Genomic DNA, 18,147 nt, shown 5'->3' with positions numbered 1-18,147 from the left:
GATGATTTATAAAAAATGTATAACCATCATAATTTTATTCGAAACACTTCTTTGGACCTGAGGTGTGACGCAGTATTTTCATACTGTCTCAGTAGATTTATGAAGGAAGTTCTGAAGTCAAAGAAATAAACATTTTAATCCACCCCTCCCCCCCCCCCCCCGCTTTCTTCTTCCTGTGAAGTTTTCTTCAGATGTAAAGAAACGAAGTATCTAAATTTAAAATTGTTGTCATAAATATTATCCTGGTATATTTTTATAGTGCCGAGAGGATCTCTTTATACACCTGGCAGATATCTTCTCGAAAATACAATCCCGAGTTCAACCACCAAGGCCAAAGAATACTGGACATTAAACATCACAACATTGTTTGGTAAAATACTTTGAGAATCAAAAGCCTTGTCGTAGATTCTGAATGATTTATCGTAAATATTCCATTGCTATAAATAATGTTGATCGATCATTATTAAACGTTTTATGTACATTCTTGTGGAATGTTTACATTTTCAAGTAAAATGTGAGTTTGGTGCCATACAATTCTGTACTGTTGCGCACGCAAGATCGTTCAACATCCGTCCTTCAGCACAGTGCCAGTTTATCCAATGGGCAGATTGAGCCAATAGTGTTTAGGTGTCCCGAGGTCAAGGAGCCCCCCAGATCTATAGGACCTCCGTGAACAATTCTAGTCACACATAACTTGTTTTTGTTCTTAATTATTTATCAAAATTCATGCAAAATTCGAATAAAGTCTTGTGGTTGAGGGGGTGTCGGGTAGGGATGCATGGGAGATATGGTGCCTAGGGGTTCCAAATGGCGTTAATACCGGGGCCGACTCCTTTAGCGGGTATGGGTACAGGCCTTTTTATTAGTGACGGGGGTTGGGAATGTGGGGTTCTCCGATTACAGCTATAGTTGGTCTCTCCATGATATCACTCTATAGCAAGAGTTTTTGCTGGGAGATGAAACAAGCGTGACATTCCCTGGCGCATTGTCCCTTTGGCTCGAATAAATGTTTTCAAGGAATTCATTCTAGTTTCCCTCAGGATCGACAAGCCAAGGGAAAAAGTGGGAATCCTTCTGTCACCTTTTCCATGATGACAGGGTATTGCCCCTTTAATCAAAACTGCTTGGTATCGTGAAACCCCTCCTCCCCCATCTCCTCCCCCTCCCCCTAAAATAGCCTTCTCACCGCTCTTATGGAACGCCATTTTAACATTTAATCCGGAATTTTAGATATCTTAAATTGTTTCTTATTTTAGATATCTAAAATTCTCTTTCAGATATCTAAAATTAAATTCGAGATATCTTAAATTTAATTCGAGATATCTGAAATTTTATTTCAGATATCTGCAATTGAATTCGAAATATCTAAAATAGATTTCGAGATATCTGAAATTCTAATTCAGATATCTGAAATTTAATTCGAGATATCTGAAATTTAATTCGAGATATCCGAAATTTAATTTGAGATATCAGAAATTCTATTTCAGATATCTGAAATTGAATACGAGATATCTGAAATTGAATTCAAGATATCTGCAATTCTAATTCGAGATATCCGAAATTGAATTCGAGATATCTGCAATTGAATTCCAGATATCTGAAATGCATATGCAGAAATTCCCGATTAAATGTTAAAATGGCGTACGTATGGAAAGCCATTTTAACATTTAATCGGGAATTTTCAGATATCAGAAATTGAATTAGAGATATCTGTAATTGAATTCGAGATATCTAAAATTCTATTTCAGATATCTAAAATTGAATTAGAGATATCTGCAATTTAATTCGAGATATCTGCAATTGAATTTCGAGATATCTGCAATTCTATTTCAGATATCTGAAATAGAATTGCAGATATCTCGAATTCAATTTCAGATATCTTAAATTCAATTTCAGATATCTCGAATTCAATTTCAGATATCTCGAATTCAATTTCAGATATCTGAAATTCTCTGGGATTTCGAGATATCTGAAATTGATTTTAAGATATCTGCAATTATTTGTAGATATCTTAAATAAATTGGAGATTTCTGTAATTTAATTTGAGATATCTGAAATTATTTCGAGATATCTGAAATTCCTTATTAAATGTTAAAACGGCTCTCCATACGCCCTCTCCTAGTCCTCTCTTTAATCCTTGCCTCACCCTCTGCCACCACACACATACACATTAATGTGTAATCAACGTCTTTAAAAAACACTGCTCTGAATGCTAAGTAAAGTAAGTTTGATATCGGCCTATACAGGATGGGAGGGGGGGGGGGTAGTTGTTATATCTTCCAAATAGAGGTAAAGATATAGGTACAGATCATTTATCCCCTTAACAGAGCTCGTTTTGTCTTCACATTTTGTTTTTCAAAGTATTGTTATAAAATAATGCTCACAACAAGCGCTTAATAGCTCCGACTCTTTGCAAAGATCACCTCGTATAGCACAAGTCTGCACAGTAGTCTTATACAGACAATGACTCTTTGTGTAAGAGGTTTTTTTACGTGAGATATCGAGACTGATCTGTTGTGATATCAGTAAAGGTAATCTAGTTCATATTAATGTTAATTGCACCTACATACAACTTAAGTTTATACATTAGCAAAGGAGATCAAGTCGAGACAACGCAATGCAAATAAGTTTTCTACCGAGAAAACTGTAATGGGGGTTGCTCGAATGTGGCTTTAGTGTTCGTGTTGGTTGTGGGTGGAGAACGGGGTGGGGGGGGGGGTTGGGAGGGACTCAGCAGAAGTGGTACAAACTGACGGGCTTGTTGATAGGTTGAACATTTTATAGATCGGGTTTTCAAGTGGAATTGTATTGATGTCATTGTCATGCCAACGGGCTCAAATCATTTGGCTCTCCAAACTGTTCTTCTCTCCTGGGCGGCCATCCAGGGTCCTTTGTAATCCATCAAGGTAGGTAAACCGGTAACCCTGGGAAATGAAGAAGACGGGGAAAACAATAGCTCATCATTTGTTTCTGTTTTTCTTTCTCTTTAGCTATGTACCTTGCCGCATCACACACGAGAAATGACGACCATTTGTGACTTAATGTTTTGACACTTTGGAGCCGTGCAATACATTTATGGCATAAGATTAATTATATTGTGATCATTCTTAAACCATTTATCGATACCTATGAAAAAAAGTTTTGTTGAAGCGGGAAAAAAATACAAAGGAAACAGTTACTCCCTGAATAAAATCCTCATATTCTGCCCTACTTTGTTTTACTCTTGGAAAGTCACGTTTGAGACGTGGTGACGGCGAATGTAAATCGCTGACTACATCCACGTACGACAATATACAGACGTGACGAGATCCAGTTAAGTCGACTCGACAAAAGGAGGTAGAGCAGAGGACGGAGGAAGAGGGTGGGGGGGGGGGGGGGCTGATAGAGGTGTATAGAGAGGGAAGATAGAGTGTTGATTTTTGAAGCGGGCAGCGAATGGGGTAGAGTGCACGGGACAGAGAATGAGCTGAGGGTCGGACAGAAAATGGGGGAGAGAGAGGGGAAATGGATAGGGATAGTCTTCGGGTGGATTTCAAAACACGCTTAAAAGTAAAATTCTGCTTGGTTTGAAACTTTGAAAAGCAGTTTTCAATAACGTGACATTTCGCTGGCAGTTATGGAGGGTGGTGGTGGGGGGGGGGGGGACGTGAAATATGCGTCATTGAGTAGAATATCGAGGAATTTAATTCAACTTTTGATTTCTTGCCGATCCCACAATTATTCTTTTTCACAAATTCTTTTTATAAGTTCGATATGCCTAACAAAGACTGATGCATATTGTGTTTTTTTCTAAACAAAACGGCGTGTCCCCTTTGTGCCATCTCATGAGTTTGCTTGCAATGGTCTTTATGGTTTTAAAGAGGCCTAGAAATTAAATGACCCGATGGTGTTCATCCATGCATCATGAGCCAAAGCGCTTGTATTGACAGAATGAACAGTTCCGAACCGTTATCTGAATCTAATGCTAGTACCTGCACTCTATACTATACTCTCATACCATGCTTCAAAGCACTTGTATTGTCAGTATGAATAGTATGAAACGCTCATACTGTCAGTACAAGTACTTTGGAAGCGTGACAAAAGTACAGTATATATATACATATATATATATATATATATACATACATATATATATATATATATATATATATATGTATATATATATATATATATATATATATATATATATATATATATATATATATTTATATATATACATTTTACATAAATAAAATAGCCCAGCTCGGGCATGATGAAAACAATTGTCTCAACTAAATGGCAGTTCTATAATATATGGGCGGGGCCTCGGTATAACATATTACTAATAGTTAATACAACAGTGTTTGATTTTTGCAAACTTCGCGGTTCATATCAGCAACAGGATGAATAAAGTTACGTTGTTTCTCACGTAAGGAATCACTGAATGGTTTAGTTAATTAACGACTTTGTTTTCCTTTCAAAAGATTTTATAATTTCCCAGTCAATGTTTTTTTTATACATAAATGTAGCTAAAACATGACTCCAGTAAAATTTAAGGAAAAAAAAGAGACTAATATATGTTTACTGTCAAAACTTTCAATTTTTATTTATAATTCTTTTCTGTCTCATTCAATATTAATTTTCTGTCATTTCGCATAATATTACAGACTTAAAATAACATCGCACATTGTTTAAATAAATAGACAAAGGGACCAGCCTTTAATTTATAATAACATTAATAGGAAGAAGCAATTGAATATAACAAGAAGGAATGTTAACAGAGTTTATCTTTACGTTTAACTTTCTTAAGCACCAAACAAGCGGACATTTCGTGATCGTTATACATGGTACAATCTTATTCTTTAATTAATTCTTTAATTAATCTTTTCTTTTAAATCTTTGTTTTCCCTTTGTCTCAATGACATATTAAAACACATGAATTAGAAGGAATCTACGATTTATTTGGGTAATCAAAACTTGATAACAAAGCAATACATTGTCTTGATATGAAAATTAAACTTGTTATTTACCACAATCATAAATTTCCGTTCCTTGCAAGGAGGAAACAAAAGTCGAAAAACAAAACAGTTCAGCGTAATAAGTTAAAGATTTAAAAAAAAAATCATTTGGACGCTTTCTTTAAATAATTTATATAACTTAAATAAAATTAAACATAAATAATGACGAAATTCATAAATAGACAATGGTAAGCATAAGATTTTCAACCATCCGTTAGTTGGACCAACTCGTTAGACGTTACGTCATTCGTGATTTACATATATGAATTATTCATTAGCAATTGTTAATAAAACTGTTTCTATTGTTGTATAAGCTTCACAACTTTTCAAGTCACACTTATTTTAACCAATAAGGTTTCGGAGGTCATTTAGAAACTTCCTCTCGTTCGTATATTTAGCTAACCTTCCTAACAAAATAATTAATAATCATCATCAAAATTATGATTAAAAAAAATAATAATAATAAGATAAGACACAAAATAAATGAAAAACTTTCTTGATTAATCACTTTGAAACTGAAAGCCCGTTGTAGTATACTCTTCTAACCATTCAGGCATAATCGTTTTGACCAAAAAAAAAAAGTGTAATTAAGTGTAATTACACATAGCCTAACACAATGTATGTATATGTAATTAAATACATAGTATAATGATGCCATAGTCATTGTTTTTACTAATGAGGCCTGCTCATTAGACGCACATTATACCTGCATATACACTTTCTTTTCATATAGTTGTATTCTATAAACTTACACGACGAGATACTATAGCCTATATCGTAACATATACACGAATTCCATGGTGACGTAATTAATTATCGTTAGAAGCCTAACATAACAATATTCACATGGCTAGGAATAAATAGCCTAACATGACAACATTCACGTGGCTAGATTTAGTAGCCTAACATTACAATATTCACATGGCTAGATTTAGTAACATATAGCATAACAACATTCACATGGCTTTTTGATTTAGTTGTGACAGATGTTCAAAATGATTGTAAAATATTTCATTTTCTTGATTTTTACAGTAATTGAAATTTTAGCATGTCTTAACGACAGGGCTTTTTTACTCATTTTTTTTTCTTGTCCCGCCTTGGAATACCACCTGCTACGCACATCAAGGGTGACTGGTGTGCTAATCTCCACAGACTCTGCGGCAGGCCACATGATTTTTCCTGTTGCAGTTTGTCTTAAAGAGATCCTGTACTGACAAAACTTCACGTTCTGGGCGTCAGCCCGACCAACATCGCGGATCGATACTTAACAAATTCCTCAGTGACCCCGCTGGTTAAACAGGCGGTTTTAGATCCCTTCCAAGAGGTGACCCTCTGCACTTTGATCCACCGAACTGCGAGCTCGGAGCTGCGATGTGCTATATACTAGCCGATGTATTCACCATGAAAAGTCATTGGATAATGAACATCTTCGGGAATCTCAGCTCGACCGATCTCTTCGAAGCTCTTCGCGTCTAGTATCAACAGGAAGGAGTTTTGTTTGGCCGTGTTAATGACGGTGCTCATAATAATCCCTGGAAGAGATTTTAAAAAAAAATAAAAAATTGAAAGTACAAACAATATAAATATTATGATTTAAAGGCGACAACAGCTAATTTGAAACAAACAATCGAACCAACAAATAAACAGAGCGGCAATAAGGATTAATCAATAGACGACGTTCACAAAATAAATGAAAGTTTGTTTACAGAATCAACCACTTTATTGTGTTAGGTAAAATGGCCTGATTCCCCCCCCCCCCCCTCCCCACCCCATCTCACTCTCACTTATCTCAACCCGCCATCACTCGGTAAATATATTTCAAATTCACCGGTAAGAAATGCATTTTTCTTTATATGTTGCACAGTACTATTCAGCACAATGAATCCGTTCCAAATAAATATTCATGATGGTATGAATATGCATATATTCCATTCAAACTTACCATCATCTTCTTCGGTGGAATTCGGTCTCTCAATGAAGTTTGGTTCTGAAGGATAGCAGAATTTCTCGTACCATGTCTTACATTTCTTTGTTGGAAGATCAACTTTAACGAGCTAAACAAAAAGAGAAAAGTATACACATATTTAAATCAAGTTGTCCGTTTTCATCTTGTTCTTCAAACGAAACTCTTGTAGTTAAAGATGTTTTATTTATGTTTTATTCAATTTTGAGGCTTGAAAAACTGACAACCTTTTTTATAATTGAAAAAATGGGGATATTTGTGGTTGTAAGAATGACAACACTCCTTATGAAAATGTAACACCGTCGTCATGTTACCATGGTTACAGGTTTTATGTAAGGAAGGACTCTCGTGCTGAGTTATTGGTGCAGTTTGATGACGATGAGGTCATCGTCGCGTTTGCGCTCACGTTCTCTTTTGACTTTGGGTTTTCTAGAAAAGTGTTGCTGGTGCGTTGGTGGACAGAGGAGGTCCAAATGTATTTATTCGGATGAATCAGACATATTTTACCATCTTACTGATCGCCAAGCGTGCATAATAAAGTCATGCGCATTTTCTCTGCTTTGTTAGAATTGGTTTAGCGTGTTCTGGTCATACAACATTTAGGTTTTGTACTTGCTTCGAATGTACTTGAAGAATTCCCCCTCCCGCCCTCCCCCCCCCCCCCCCCCCCGCGCTCAGGAAAGAAAAACTTACCGTGTTCATGAATTCACCGGCGGCTTGGTTTGCACATCCAAAAGCGTACTTGTACTTTCTTCCAGCGAAACCGTTGTAGTTGATTCTCGGCATGTCAATCCCGATTTCAGAAACGACCTCGTAGTTCAGGAAAACTGTTCCGTCGTCGCGAATCATTGCTGTTGCCTGCGTATCCGGTAACGTTACTATGTTGACACCTTTTGTAGTGTTCTGTTGGTTGGTTAAAAGCAAAGGGGCAAAATCGTAAACATCGCCAATTTTACGATGGAAATAAAGGTCACTTATACTCATTGGATACATGAAGGGAACGGTTGGGGGACGATGGGGGGGGGGAGGCTTGACCCCACCCCTCCTAGCTCCCACGTTCACTTGTTGAGAAATCATTGTCAACATTAATGAATATGCATTGCATTATAATACGTATCATCCTGCTAGCCATGGCTAGTGTAATTTTCTGAAGCTACCAATAGCTAGCGCCTACCGTGTAGGCTAATGAAAACCCCCCAAAAAAACGCGCTTGGATAGTTCCAAGTTTTCTTACCTCATTAACATTAAGTGGAAGGACGAATCGCCTCAGTTCTGGTCTCGGGAACGATCTGCTTCCCGTTTTGTCACCGTTCCGTAAGTACTCGAGGTAGAATTTGTTGAGGATGGAATCGTCGTCATAGCAACAAAGATCGAAAACAATATGGCCGTCTTCTTCGTACGAATTGACTACGTGCATACCAAATAAGGCAACTGTTCTGTATTTGACTGTGGTGATTTTACCGGTCTTCTTTTCGATAACATGAAAGAAAGACTCGTCTTCAGGTTCGTACTCCAAACAATGACATACGGGTATTTTCAAAATGGCGGACATGGCCAATTTCGACACATTGCAATATAGGGTTTGTTCCAAAAAGACGAAGTAATTGTCGGTCATGCCGAAACTGTGATAGTATGAAGGTCTGGTAAGACTCCTAGCGGGAATGCTGCAAAGAGTTTCGGCAGATTTTGAAGGGTCGTCTGCGAAATAAATGAAATGAGTAACATTACTGAATTAAGATCAATGAATATTCATATATCTGCATTTAAAGGTTGTATTGTATATTGGAATTATTACATAGAAAATAAAAAAAACAGCAATGATTATTTTCTTGAAAGTCGAGATCCAATGATATAACTGTTATTCAATTGATATTGTTTACTTCTCTCACCTGTTTTCCCAGGTGTGAATTTGATAATATTATATGAACTTCCTCCAATGTACGTCGTTCCTATGTTGTACGTGATACCATCTCTATCCTTCTGAGCATGCGCTGAAGCCGTCGCGAGGCCCAACGTGTATAGCAAGTTCATCTGTCGAAATTAAAGAAAACACGTACATAATTAAAAGCTATTGTCATGGGAAATAAAATCGACCGCTCACGATTGAAATGTTATCGGCATTGCAAATTAGCTACGTGTTTAGTTTCTCACTAGCCGGGGTGATGATGTGGAGGGGAATAACTTTTTCGCACCCCATTTTTCACTCCCCCTTTTTCACTACTGGAATGACTCAAATCGTCATCAAGGGCGGCGGAACCGGGGGGGCACAGGGGGCACGTGCCCCCCCACTTTTCCTCAGGTTAAAAATGTGCCCTTTTTCTACATAAAAATTGAGGAGTCTCAAGTTTGCAAGAGGCCAGGGAACCAGAATGAACACTCGGGAAGGGCCGTTTCCAACCATCTGAGGGGTTTGTAAAACCAAAAATTTTTTGTACGCTCCGCGCCAACCGATGGTGGCGCTCCGCTCAGATAGTCGTGCATACAACTTTGCAAATCCTGGCTACGCCGGTGACTTTTAATGAATTTCCGTGGGTCAAACTCAAAGCTATTTCGAATGGAAAAAATATGTTAAGATATTGACAAGAAATAAACTCTAATTCGGAAGATTCCTACATTAGCAACTAGCATGATTTCACCTCATTTTGTCTCAAAAGAAAACTTGTTCCTTGTTTCCCAATTTGCACATTGGATATTGCAGTGCTAGTATGCATATTTTCCTTGAGGGGGAGGGGGGGGGGGCGTGGATGGAGTGATGTTTATACGCAAATAAGATAATACAATAAGAGTAATAAAGGGTACTATATATAAGGCTGCATCAGTCCAATCGAATTTCTGCAAAGTGCCCTTTGATGTCGGTGCCCCCCCAGATTAAAAGTGCTTCCGCCGCCCTTGATCGTCATCGCAACCGCCCACCCTCAATTTCCTCTCCTTCACCCCATCTCCTCCCCATCCATCTCCTTCACCCCCCCTCCCCTCACTTCCCCTCCCCTTGGTGTAAGTTAGGTAAACTCACTTTCTTTGGGTCGGATGATAAGTCTTCCACGTTTATCTTCCTAGGGTTGAAGGTTTCTGTTGAGGTATACACATCATCTCCGACACGGAAGAAATTGATAAGGTTGTTGTCGGTTATATTGAGTGGTATGAATCTGGTCACAAATCGTTCGAAGATTGTCCTGCAAGGGTCTGGAACGCCGAGTGTGCCAAATTCAGACAGGATGATTTTGTTGTACTTGCACGCTTTTTTGTACGCGTCGCTCCGTAAGAACCTGTTCTGATAGAAGACCTTCCCCTCTCGGAATGAAAACTTGTGCATTAATGCAAGCCCATCGAACCAGTGCTTGTATTTCTCCTCGCCGACTTCAAACTTGCCTGGACCATTCCTGAGTAAAGACCCGGTCAGCCATTTTGGTACTGACCCTGTATGAATGAAAATAAGAAAGAAATATACACATGATTAGTCAAACTGCTGGCAGAACCTGTTGGTAGTGTTAAAGTCACATAGTTACTATATCCTGTCGCGGCATAACACGGAATTTCGAGAGAAAAAAAACACTTGAGACCGCCTTCTTATCCTATCGAGTGCAAACATAAGCACCGTGATGTATTAGCATTTATAACAGCATTAACAACACACTTGGTACATAGTATTACTGTAGGTATCAACAGAGAAAACAAAGCTTTTAACTATACATGATATGTTAAATAAGATTTGTGGAAATTTGTGGGTTTTATTTTCAAGGGGCCGAATTAAGAAAAACAAGCAACTTTCAGTATAGGCTAGTTTAGCTTAACGTTGTTTTTCTATTACTAGTAGTATACAATCCATATATATTATAGATAGTTTTGATGTTATTTTTCACTTGGGTTGATCATTATTTGGTCAGACCATGGATGTTTTATCTCCATGGCTCAGACGTTCATTGTCCACGTGGACAAACATGAAGCGTTTAACCTTAACTGAGGACACCACAATAATTTACTTATCGACAATAGTCTGACGATCGATCGATGACAAAGTGAGCCTGCTTAATCGAATTTTCAATCAATGTCCGTTGGTCCGTCACCCGAAACATTAACCACTTGATTAGCTGGACAGTAAACAATTGGATTCGAGGTCAAGGCTGCAGGTTTTCCGCGAGTAACACACCCTGGGAAAATACGCACCATCACCAGGGATTTGCAAAGCCATCCCCTCTCAGTTTGATGCGTCAAAAAACTCTACATACAAACACATCAGGAAACACGTGTGTACATATCGTTATATACAGTGAGGTTAAAGATGCAAGAACGCCACTTCCACCAATCATCCACCCACCCCCCCCCCCCATGTTTTGCACCCATCTTGTAACTTTTGGAGTTCATTTTGCACTGGCACCAAAAAAGGTTCGAACATATTATGCTGTAAAGTGTGCACAAAGAAAAGTTTGAACATAGAAAAATGTGTGGGTCTTGTGAGATTCATTTACAGTGTATGTTACTTTCTCAAATATATATACATCGCGTTGGGGGGGGGGGGGGTTGTTCGTGTCGCAAGCTCAATTATGTAGCGCCTTTTACGAATGTACAAAATATATTTATATATCCCAACCCCTTTTTCCGAGAAGGCTGTTTTTTTAGGGAGACAAGCAGAGATAAAAGGTGGTCCGGATTAAGTACTCAATCTTCTGAACTACTTCCTGTTTAACAGTCTTTGATACCAAAAATAGAATGGAGCCGACTCTAGAAAGTTTCCGATTGGGACACAGGATGCTGAAGGTTATTATTCATTAATGATTGGAACATTAGACTAAGATAAACACATGATATAGTGGATAAAAGGACGCTAGACAAATAAAACATGGCCTTCCTTAAATAATGTTAGATGATACTATAAAGATTTCACAATTGTATAATGACAGTCGACATTACATTACGAGAGAGATCAGTATAGGTATATGAAATAGTGGAACATGTTTATTTGATCTGTTCCGCGAAGCGCCCCCCCCCTCCCCCATGGGATGGGGAGGGGGAATTCCTTTACTTGGGTGAGTTTAACCAATAACTTTATGTACACAATATCTGCACCATGTGTACAATCTTATATTTGTCTTTTTTAGTTCATCCTGTCTTCCTCCTTTAACAAAATGTCCTCACATTACTATGTCCACGACGGTTCATCCCACATTAACTTGGTCTTTTTCCTACTTTTACCGTCCATTCTGATTCTTTGTATAATGTCTATGACAATCTCGTACATACGTTTTAGCACGCCGCGATTTTTTTTACTACACTGGTTCAATCAAGGGGGAGGGGATAAACTTTATGACTGACTGGCACAAGCACATATTAAAAACCAAACCTCCTGAAAACCGTCGTAAAGACTTGCCACATGCAAAGGATTAGAACTAAACGTTTGGGTTTCTAACCAGACCTTTTGACCCATAGAATACACATGTCGAAGTTATGAACAGCGGGCGCTAGATGCAATTTGACGTGTCACCCGAAAAAGTTGGGTCTTGCGCAATATCCGAAACACACGTGCGTGTTATAGACTGTGTCAAGCCATAGCAACAAGACACCTTCAACGATACCGATGTAAGCGGTCAGCGCTGCTAATATCTCTCTCTCTCATATCAAAGAGAATGTTCTGATAACATTTAAAGCCGGTGATTCTCATTTTGCCGGTTATATGATCTTTCTTTCTAACACGTGACTAGAGATTTTCCATACTATATCAAATTGACGCCTATGGAAACTAGTCACAAATGGACTCCAATGAAGTTATCCTTAGTCTATATTACTAACAGACTTATAAGTTATGCAGACATAAGCATATATACGGTATTTCTCAGATATATACTTCAAACAATTCTATAAACTTGCGGTTCCCTAACTTAATCATCATTGAAACGCTGTACAACGACGCACACACGCAGGGAACATGTATCCATGCCCAGTGTTTCCATGAGTGTGCTTGCTGTGTGTTAATTCAGAGACTACATTGCAAGAAGTCATAACATTACACACTGTGTGAGGTCCTCATAATCCAACTTAGTACCCGGTTCTCGCAAGGACTGGGTCACATTCACTGACGCTCATTTTCTGTTCCATAACTTAAAATGTTATTGGCAACTTGGACTATATTTCTTTATTATGTGTTGCGTTATGATGCGTTCATGACCGTGCAGACCCGGTGAGGTTAACAATCAATAAATTAACATACTTCAAAGTCTAAACGAGTTGCAGGTCAATGGTCAATAAGCGATTTATCGATTTATCGATATGTTGCTAACCTTCCTTGAATGGAACACATGAGAATGCTACGCGGCGTGTATAGCCTATTTTAGGTCTTCTGTGCTCATATGTTGCATGAGATATACAGTTATCACCTTCGCAAAATACTTCCTCTACTTTTTTTTTTTTTTTAATCCGACGTCTCTCTTTCCCCCCAAGAACCTGACATATGTTCCAGAACGGCTGTATATATAAGGAAGTTGTTACGTAATAATGTTTCGGATTGTGGGCCAACGAGGTACGATAACATTAATGGCTTACAGTGATGTCTAGACTGGGTTTAACTGATAACGACTAACCATACGTTTCGGTTCCACATCTTCTCAGACATTATACTGGTAGGGGAACTTTACTCAACTAAACATTAATAATCATGCAACACCCCCCCCCCCCCGCTAGAAGTTGCTAAATCTGGTTTTAACCTGCTACAGTGTTATCATGTATTTAAGTCGTGACAAAATGTAAAAAGGTCATTTTGTATTGACCCCAATGTATATGCTATAAAGATAACGTAAAATAACATCTGGTCACGCAGACTTAAAAGTTCAACTATCATTTTAAACATTCACCTTCAACCCCCACCCCCTTCCCCCTCCCCCTATCAGAAACATCCGCGCGGATAGTACCGGTAGGCCTACCTTTGAATAAATTTATAATATTTGTAATATTTGTGGGTATATCATATATAGATCTACTATGTATAAAAGACGAATAAATTTGCGTACACGCGGAAGTGGTATAGAGTTATTACTTCAATTAACAAATGCAATAAACAATTAATGAAGAAATTAATATAAAAACTTTGCTCATTCTTGTAATCTTTCGTAGACATATTTTAATTAAAAGGCCAGAGATTAATTTAAAAAGAACCTGTGACAAGGTTCACTTACTGTGTATCGATTACAATTATGAACATCGATAGTAGACAATATATTTGTAGTTAAACCTTATTACTAAATATTAATTTATGCATGGAATACTCTCATAAAGTAAAGAACATTTGCAGACTTTTTTCCCCTTTAAAAAATACAGACACAAACTCACAAAATTATTCACTCGCTGTGAGGTAGAATAAAAAAGTAAAGAAATATATAACTAAACAATCAAATAATAATAAAGGCTTTAAACTGAAAAAAAAAACAATAGCAGCAAAGGATACGTAAGTATATGTTTATGAATACAGGTAAAGTGAAACCTACCTTGAATATTGGTTTCAATGGGGGCCTCGAGCTCCTTCGGAACACTCTTGAAAAGTATTCCAAAATTTGGATCTTCAGGAACCATTGTCTGTTAATAGAAGGCACAAAATCCCACTTTCGAAATAACCGCAAATATAACAATAAACAGATATGAGAACGGAGAACAAATCCTTTTTGACTAATTGCTTAAACAGTGTTTGACTCTATACTAAGTATGACGAAAGCTTTTCCACTTTACGAGACAAACTTCTTACACTACTACTATCTTGATTTGCCGCGGCCGACTTTAAATTTTCAACTGATCCGCTATCATTTGTCGAGCCATATTATATGCTTCGCGAACTACCGCACGTGCCGATTGTCGTGCAATATTTTTTTTTTTTTTTTTTTTTTTTAAAGAAGGGAAAGGAAAAAAAAATAGTGTGTTGTCACTGATTCCACGCAGACTAGTCCCCAAACGTTCTGTTTTCCAATATTTTTTGTATCACAAGTTTTATTACAGTATTGACCTTACCAAGGAAACAGCATGCGCCTTCCAAACATGCACAGATTGTGCTTTGTGTTCAAGGAATCAAGGTGGGAATATGTACGGTATCCTTGGAACTCCATCATGGCATTAGCTTGTATGTGATACAGGAGATGCTAAGTGGTATGAAGTACAATTTTGTAGTCTGTTGTTGTTTAGTTGAGATGTAAGAGGACAATATACATATAGGCTTAGCTAACTTATCTCCTCTTTTAAGGTGGGCAAAGCTTTTCCAGAGAGGGCAGGCATAACGTAGTAAAGGAAAAAGCTGACCATGGGGGGGGGGGTGTATGAGTGTACAAAGAAATATTATTGGGGGTTCCTAGCCCCCCACCACCTGACTTTACATCGTTTCCGAGTGTTCAAGTTCGGCGGTGTTTCTCGTGTCCGTGTCAAATGATCTGAGTTGGTTGAATAAATAAATGTGAATCGAAAACAAACAAGCAACTTGTTAAGTTTTATCTAAAAAAATCATTAAGATAGAAGGAAGAAAAATAAAGAAATCTGACGTTGGGACGATAGAATGATTATTGAGAATTAAATCAAACTTATTAATCATGCCAGGGAGGAAGAAGCAACCTCCAACGAAGAGGAGGTTGCATCGTTCAAGTTAGGGTGGGGCACGAGTTACTGATATTGCACAAAACACATAAGACGTAGTTAGTATAACCATTAGATACATATAGGAGTGAGAAATTTCCACGGGGCAGGGGCCGAGGGGTTTTCCAGGAGGTCATGAGATATAGGTAGAGACAATTGAAATAGCTTTAGTAGACCAGTTCCGTCAATGCACTGTGTATACTCAAAGGGGAATCACACGTTCACAGTTCCGTATGGGAGTATGCGTAGATCTGTGGCGCCAGACTCTATTTAATTTGGATTTCAGTACGGGTTCCTGAATAAACTCAAGTATTATTTTTGGTGGAACTAGTCTTAATACAATAAAATGGTAGCATGTGTAAAATGTGGCTTAAATAGGAAAACCAGGTACCTGAAAAACTTATCTGTTACTTAGCCCATCAAAATTGCTTCAGGAATCAGGTCATAAGCCTTTGCAAACGAAAGCCTAACTACATATGTAATCTACTTGAAACAAACATTTCTCTTTAGGATTAAGCGGCTAATAACTCGGTAATAAGGACCCACCAAATGACTGTTAGCACACATAGATCTCACATGCGGTCTAGAGGAAGGGGGGGGGGCCGGGTGGAGGTTGGGTCCCCACTTTCAACCTCACACAAAACTCACAGCATGAACCAATGGACTTCTAAAATTTAACGCTAGGGCCACACCTCCTACTTTATAAAATCCTGGATCCTTTTGTTGTATGATCGATGGGTATTCATTGTCCAGTGATGTGAAAATATAACATTGTTGGTAAGAGCATGGTAAGAGTCACTAAAACTTTACAATTAAAAACCAAGCTGCAGCATTAAGGCTTATGATTTAAAGCTAAACCACACAACCAATTACCACCTTGAAAATAGTAAAGAAATTTACAGTTGGAATACATTACGTTTATAATTCAGTACATATAATAATGACGGCAGTATTCATAATCTTCAGTTCAGTTGCTATGGGGATCATTAGGCCTACTATTTGAAATCAATAGGAAATGGCTCATCTTGGTCACTCTTATAGATTTGGGTCTGTTTGCATCATTTCTAATTAGTATATAGTCGTAAGCCTAAGGCGTATTCGACCTTGGCCTTATTGACGTACAGATATTTGAAGACGAGATGCCACTCCATGGACGCTTATCTTCTCGAGCCTGTATTCATCATGAAAATGACCATTTGAACTTCATTTAGGCCATACATAGCTTCATAAGTACTCAAACATGAACGTAGTACAGAAGTGTAGTATTGTACTAACATTTAGGTAGCTAAACTTGTGTAAGCCTAGCATAGGCATAGGCTAATGTAATAATGCATTATAAAGGCTACATATAGAAATCCACGTTTAATCGTGTTTTCTGACAATTGGAATACGCTTAGCAAAGCGGATGCGCAGCATTGACAAGATTCGAACGTTGCGACAAATTTAGATTGGTACTCATGAGAATGAGTTAGCAACGCTGATCCTGGTTGCTTATAATTCAATAACAATATCGGCTAGGCTAGTATTATTATAAAAAGTTGACAGCCTTCGGACGGTATTCAGGGACAGCTCATTGCTGCCCTATCGAGTAGCATTGTGTCTGTAATTGTGCTGCTTGTGTTGCTAGCTCGGACTCAAGAGCGCCTTCCACCACATCAAGCTAGTGTAATAAATATGATATTGACTTGTATTTTTCAGAATAACAGTCAAGGCCAATATTACTTTACCTAGGGCATGGTGCCTTTTATTTAAACTTCGCGGGCTTTCGGCAGAGTGTAGGCTACAAAACTAACGTAGTATTTGTATGGGGTGTATGTATCCTACTACAGTAAGCATAGAAAGATTAAGCTGTCAGCGTAGGCTTGGATCTCTAGACTATAGTATAACAGTATTAGCACATACCATTGCCTATTCTTAAGATAATTTCTCTTAATCTTATACTGACTGGCACAGGATAACTTAGAGTGAACCAACCTTACATTACTGGTGTGATTGAAATTCTTCGGTTGGTTGCCGGATAAAAATTATAACGCTCGCTGAGAAAGTGAAGCGTGATTCTCGATAGAAATGGTAACGGCGACATTGTGGAAGCTAGTTTATTATATAGTATTGTGCCAATATGTTAAATATTCACGAAGTTCACAAGTGTCATAGTCGTCGCGTATCACATGGTTAATAGTTCATTGGCACATGTGCACCGGCGCGTTGATATTTAATCTAAATATATACGCCACGGACTAATAAAGCAAAAACGAATATGGATTTTTCCACAAACTGAAATTACATTTTTCCATATCTAACTAGCCTAATGACCCTGGTCAGACAAATTGTTTATTATTGATCCATTCATTTATTTGCCTGTCCCTCGAGGCGCTGTTTATGGGCTTGAGCGGGAAAAGTTCTGTCAGTCTCAATAAAGTATTTCTTATCAAAGCCTGACTTTAGTGACAATGTTTCACCGTGCACAAGCATAAATGAGGAGGAGGGGTAGGGCTGATGATGCATGGAGGGGAAGGAGGGGAGTTGAGTTGGGGAGGATACTCCGAGGAGTGTGGACAAGTCTTCTTGTGCAGCTTTTTAGTCGGCCTT

At 38.0% G+C, this 18,147-nt stretch overlaps 1 protein-coding gene across 2 annotated transcripts; it reads right to left on the bottom strand.

Moving 5' to 3' along the window:
• Window positions 1-4,559: 4,559 nt before the first annotated feature.
• On the bottom strand, window positions 4,560-17,683 carry LOC139975995 (carotenoid-cleaving dioxygenase, mitochondrial-like). Of its 2 annotated transcripts, none has more exons than XM_071984333.1 (8): window positions 17,533-17,683; window positions 14,433-14,520; window positions 9,974-10,377; window positions 8,850-8,991; window positions 8,195-8,658; window positions 7,654-7,863; window positions 6,940-7,051; window positions 4,560-6,529 (listed from the first exon to the last, which is right to left on the bottom strand). In XM_071984333.1, the coding sequence occupies exons 2-8, from the start codon at window positions 14,515-14,517 to the stop codon at window positions 6,381-6,383; spliced, it is 1,566 nt and encodes a 521-aa protein (XP_071840434.1). In that variant the 5' UTR covers window positions 14,518-14,520; window positions 17,533-17,683; the 3' UTR covers window positions 4,560-6,380. The 2 variants fall into 2 exon arrangements, with proteins under 2 accessions (XP_071840434.1, XP_071840435.1); XM_071984334.1 differs by having other exon boundaries at window positions 17,538-17,677.
• Window positions 17,684-18,147: the final 464 nt, after the last annotated feature.

The sequence above is a fragment of the Apostichopus japonicus genome, chromosome 11 (genome assembly GCF_037975245.1).
Source record: "Apostichopus japonicus isolate 1M-3 chromosome 11, ASM3797524v1, whole genome shotgun sequence".
Taxonomy (NCBI): domain Eukaryota; kingdom Metazoa; phylum Echinodermata; class Holothuroidea; order Aspidochirotida; family Stichopodidae; genus Apostichopus; species Apostichopus japonicus.
The sequence above is the reverse complement of the archived record's forward strand: the minus strand, read 5'-3'. Positions and strand labels throughout refer to the sequence as shown.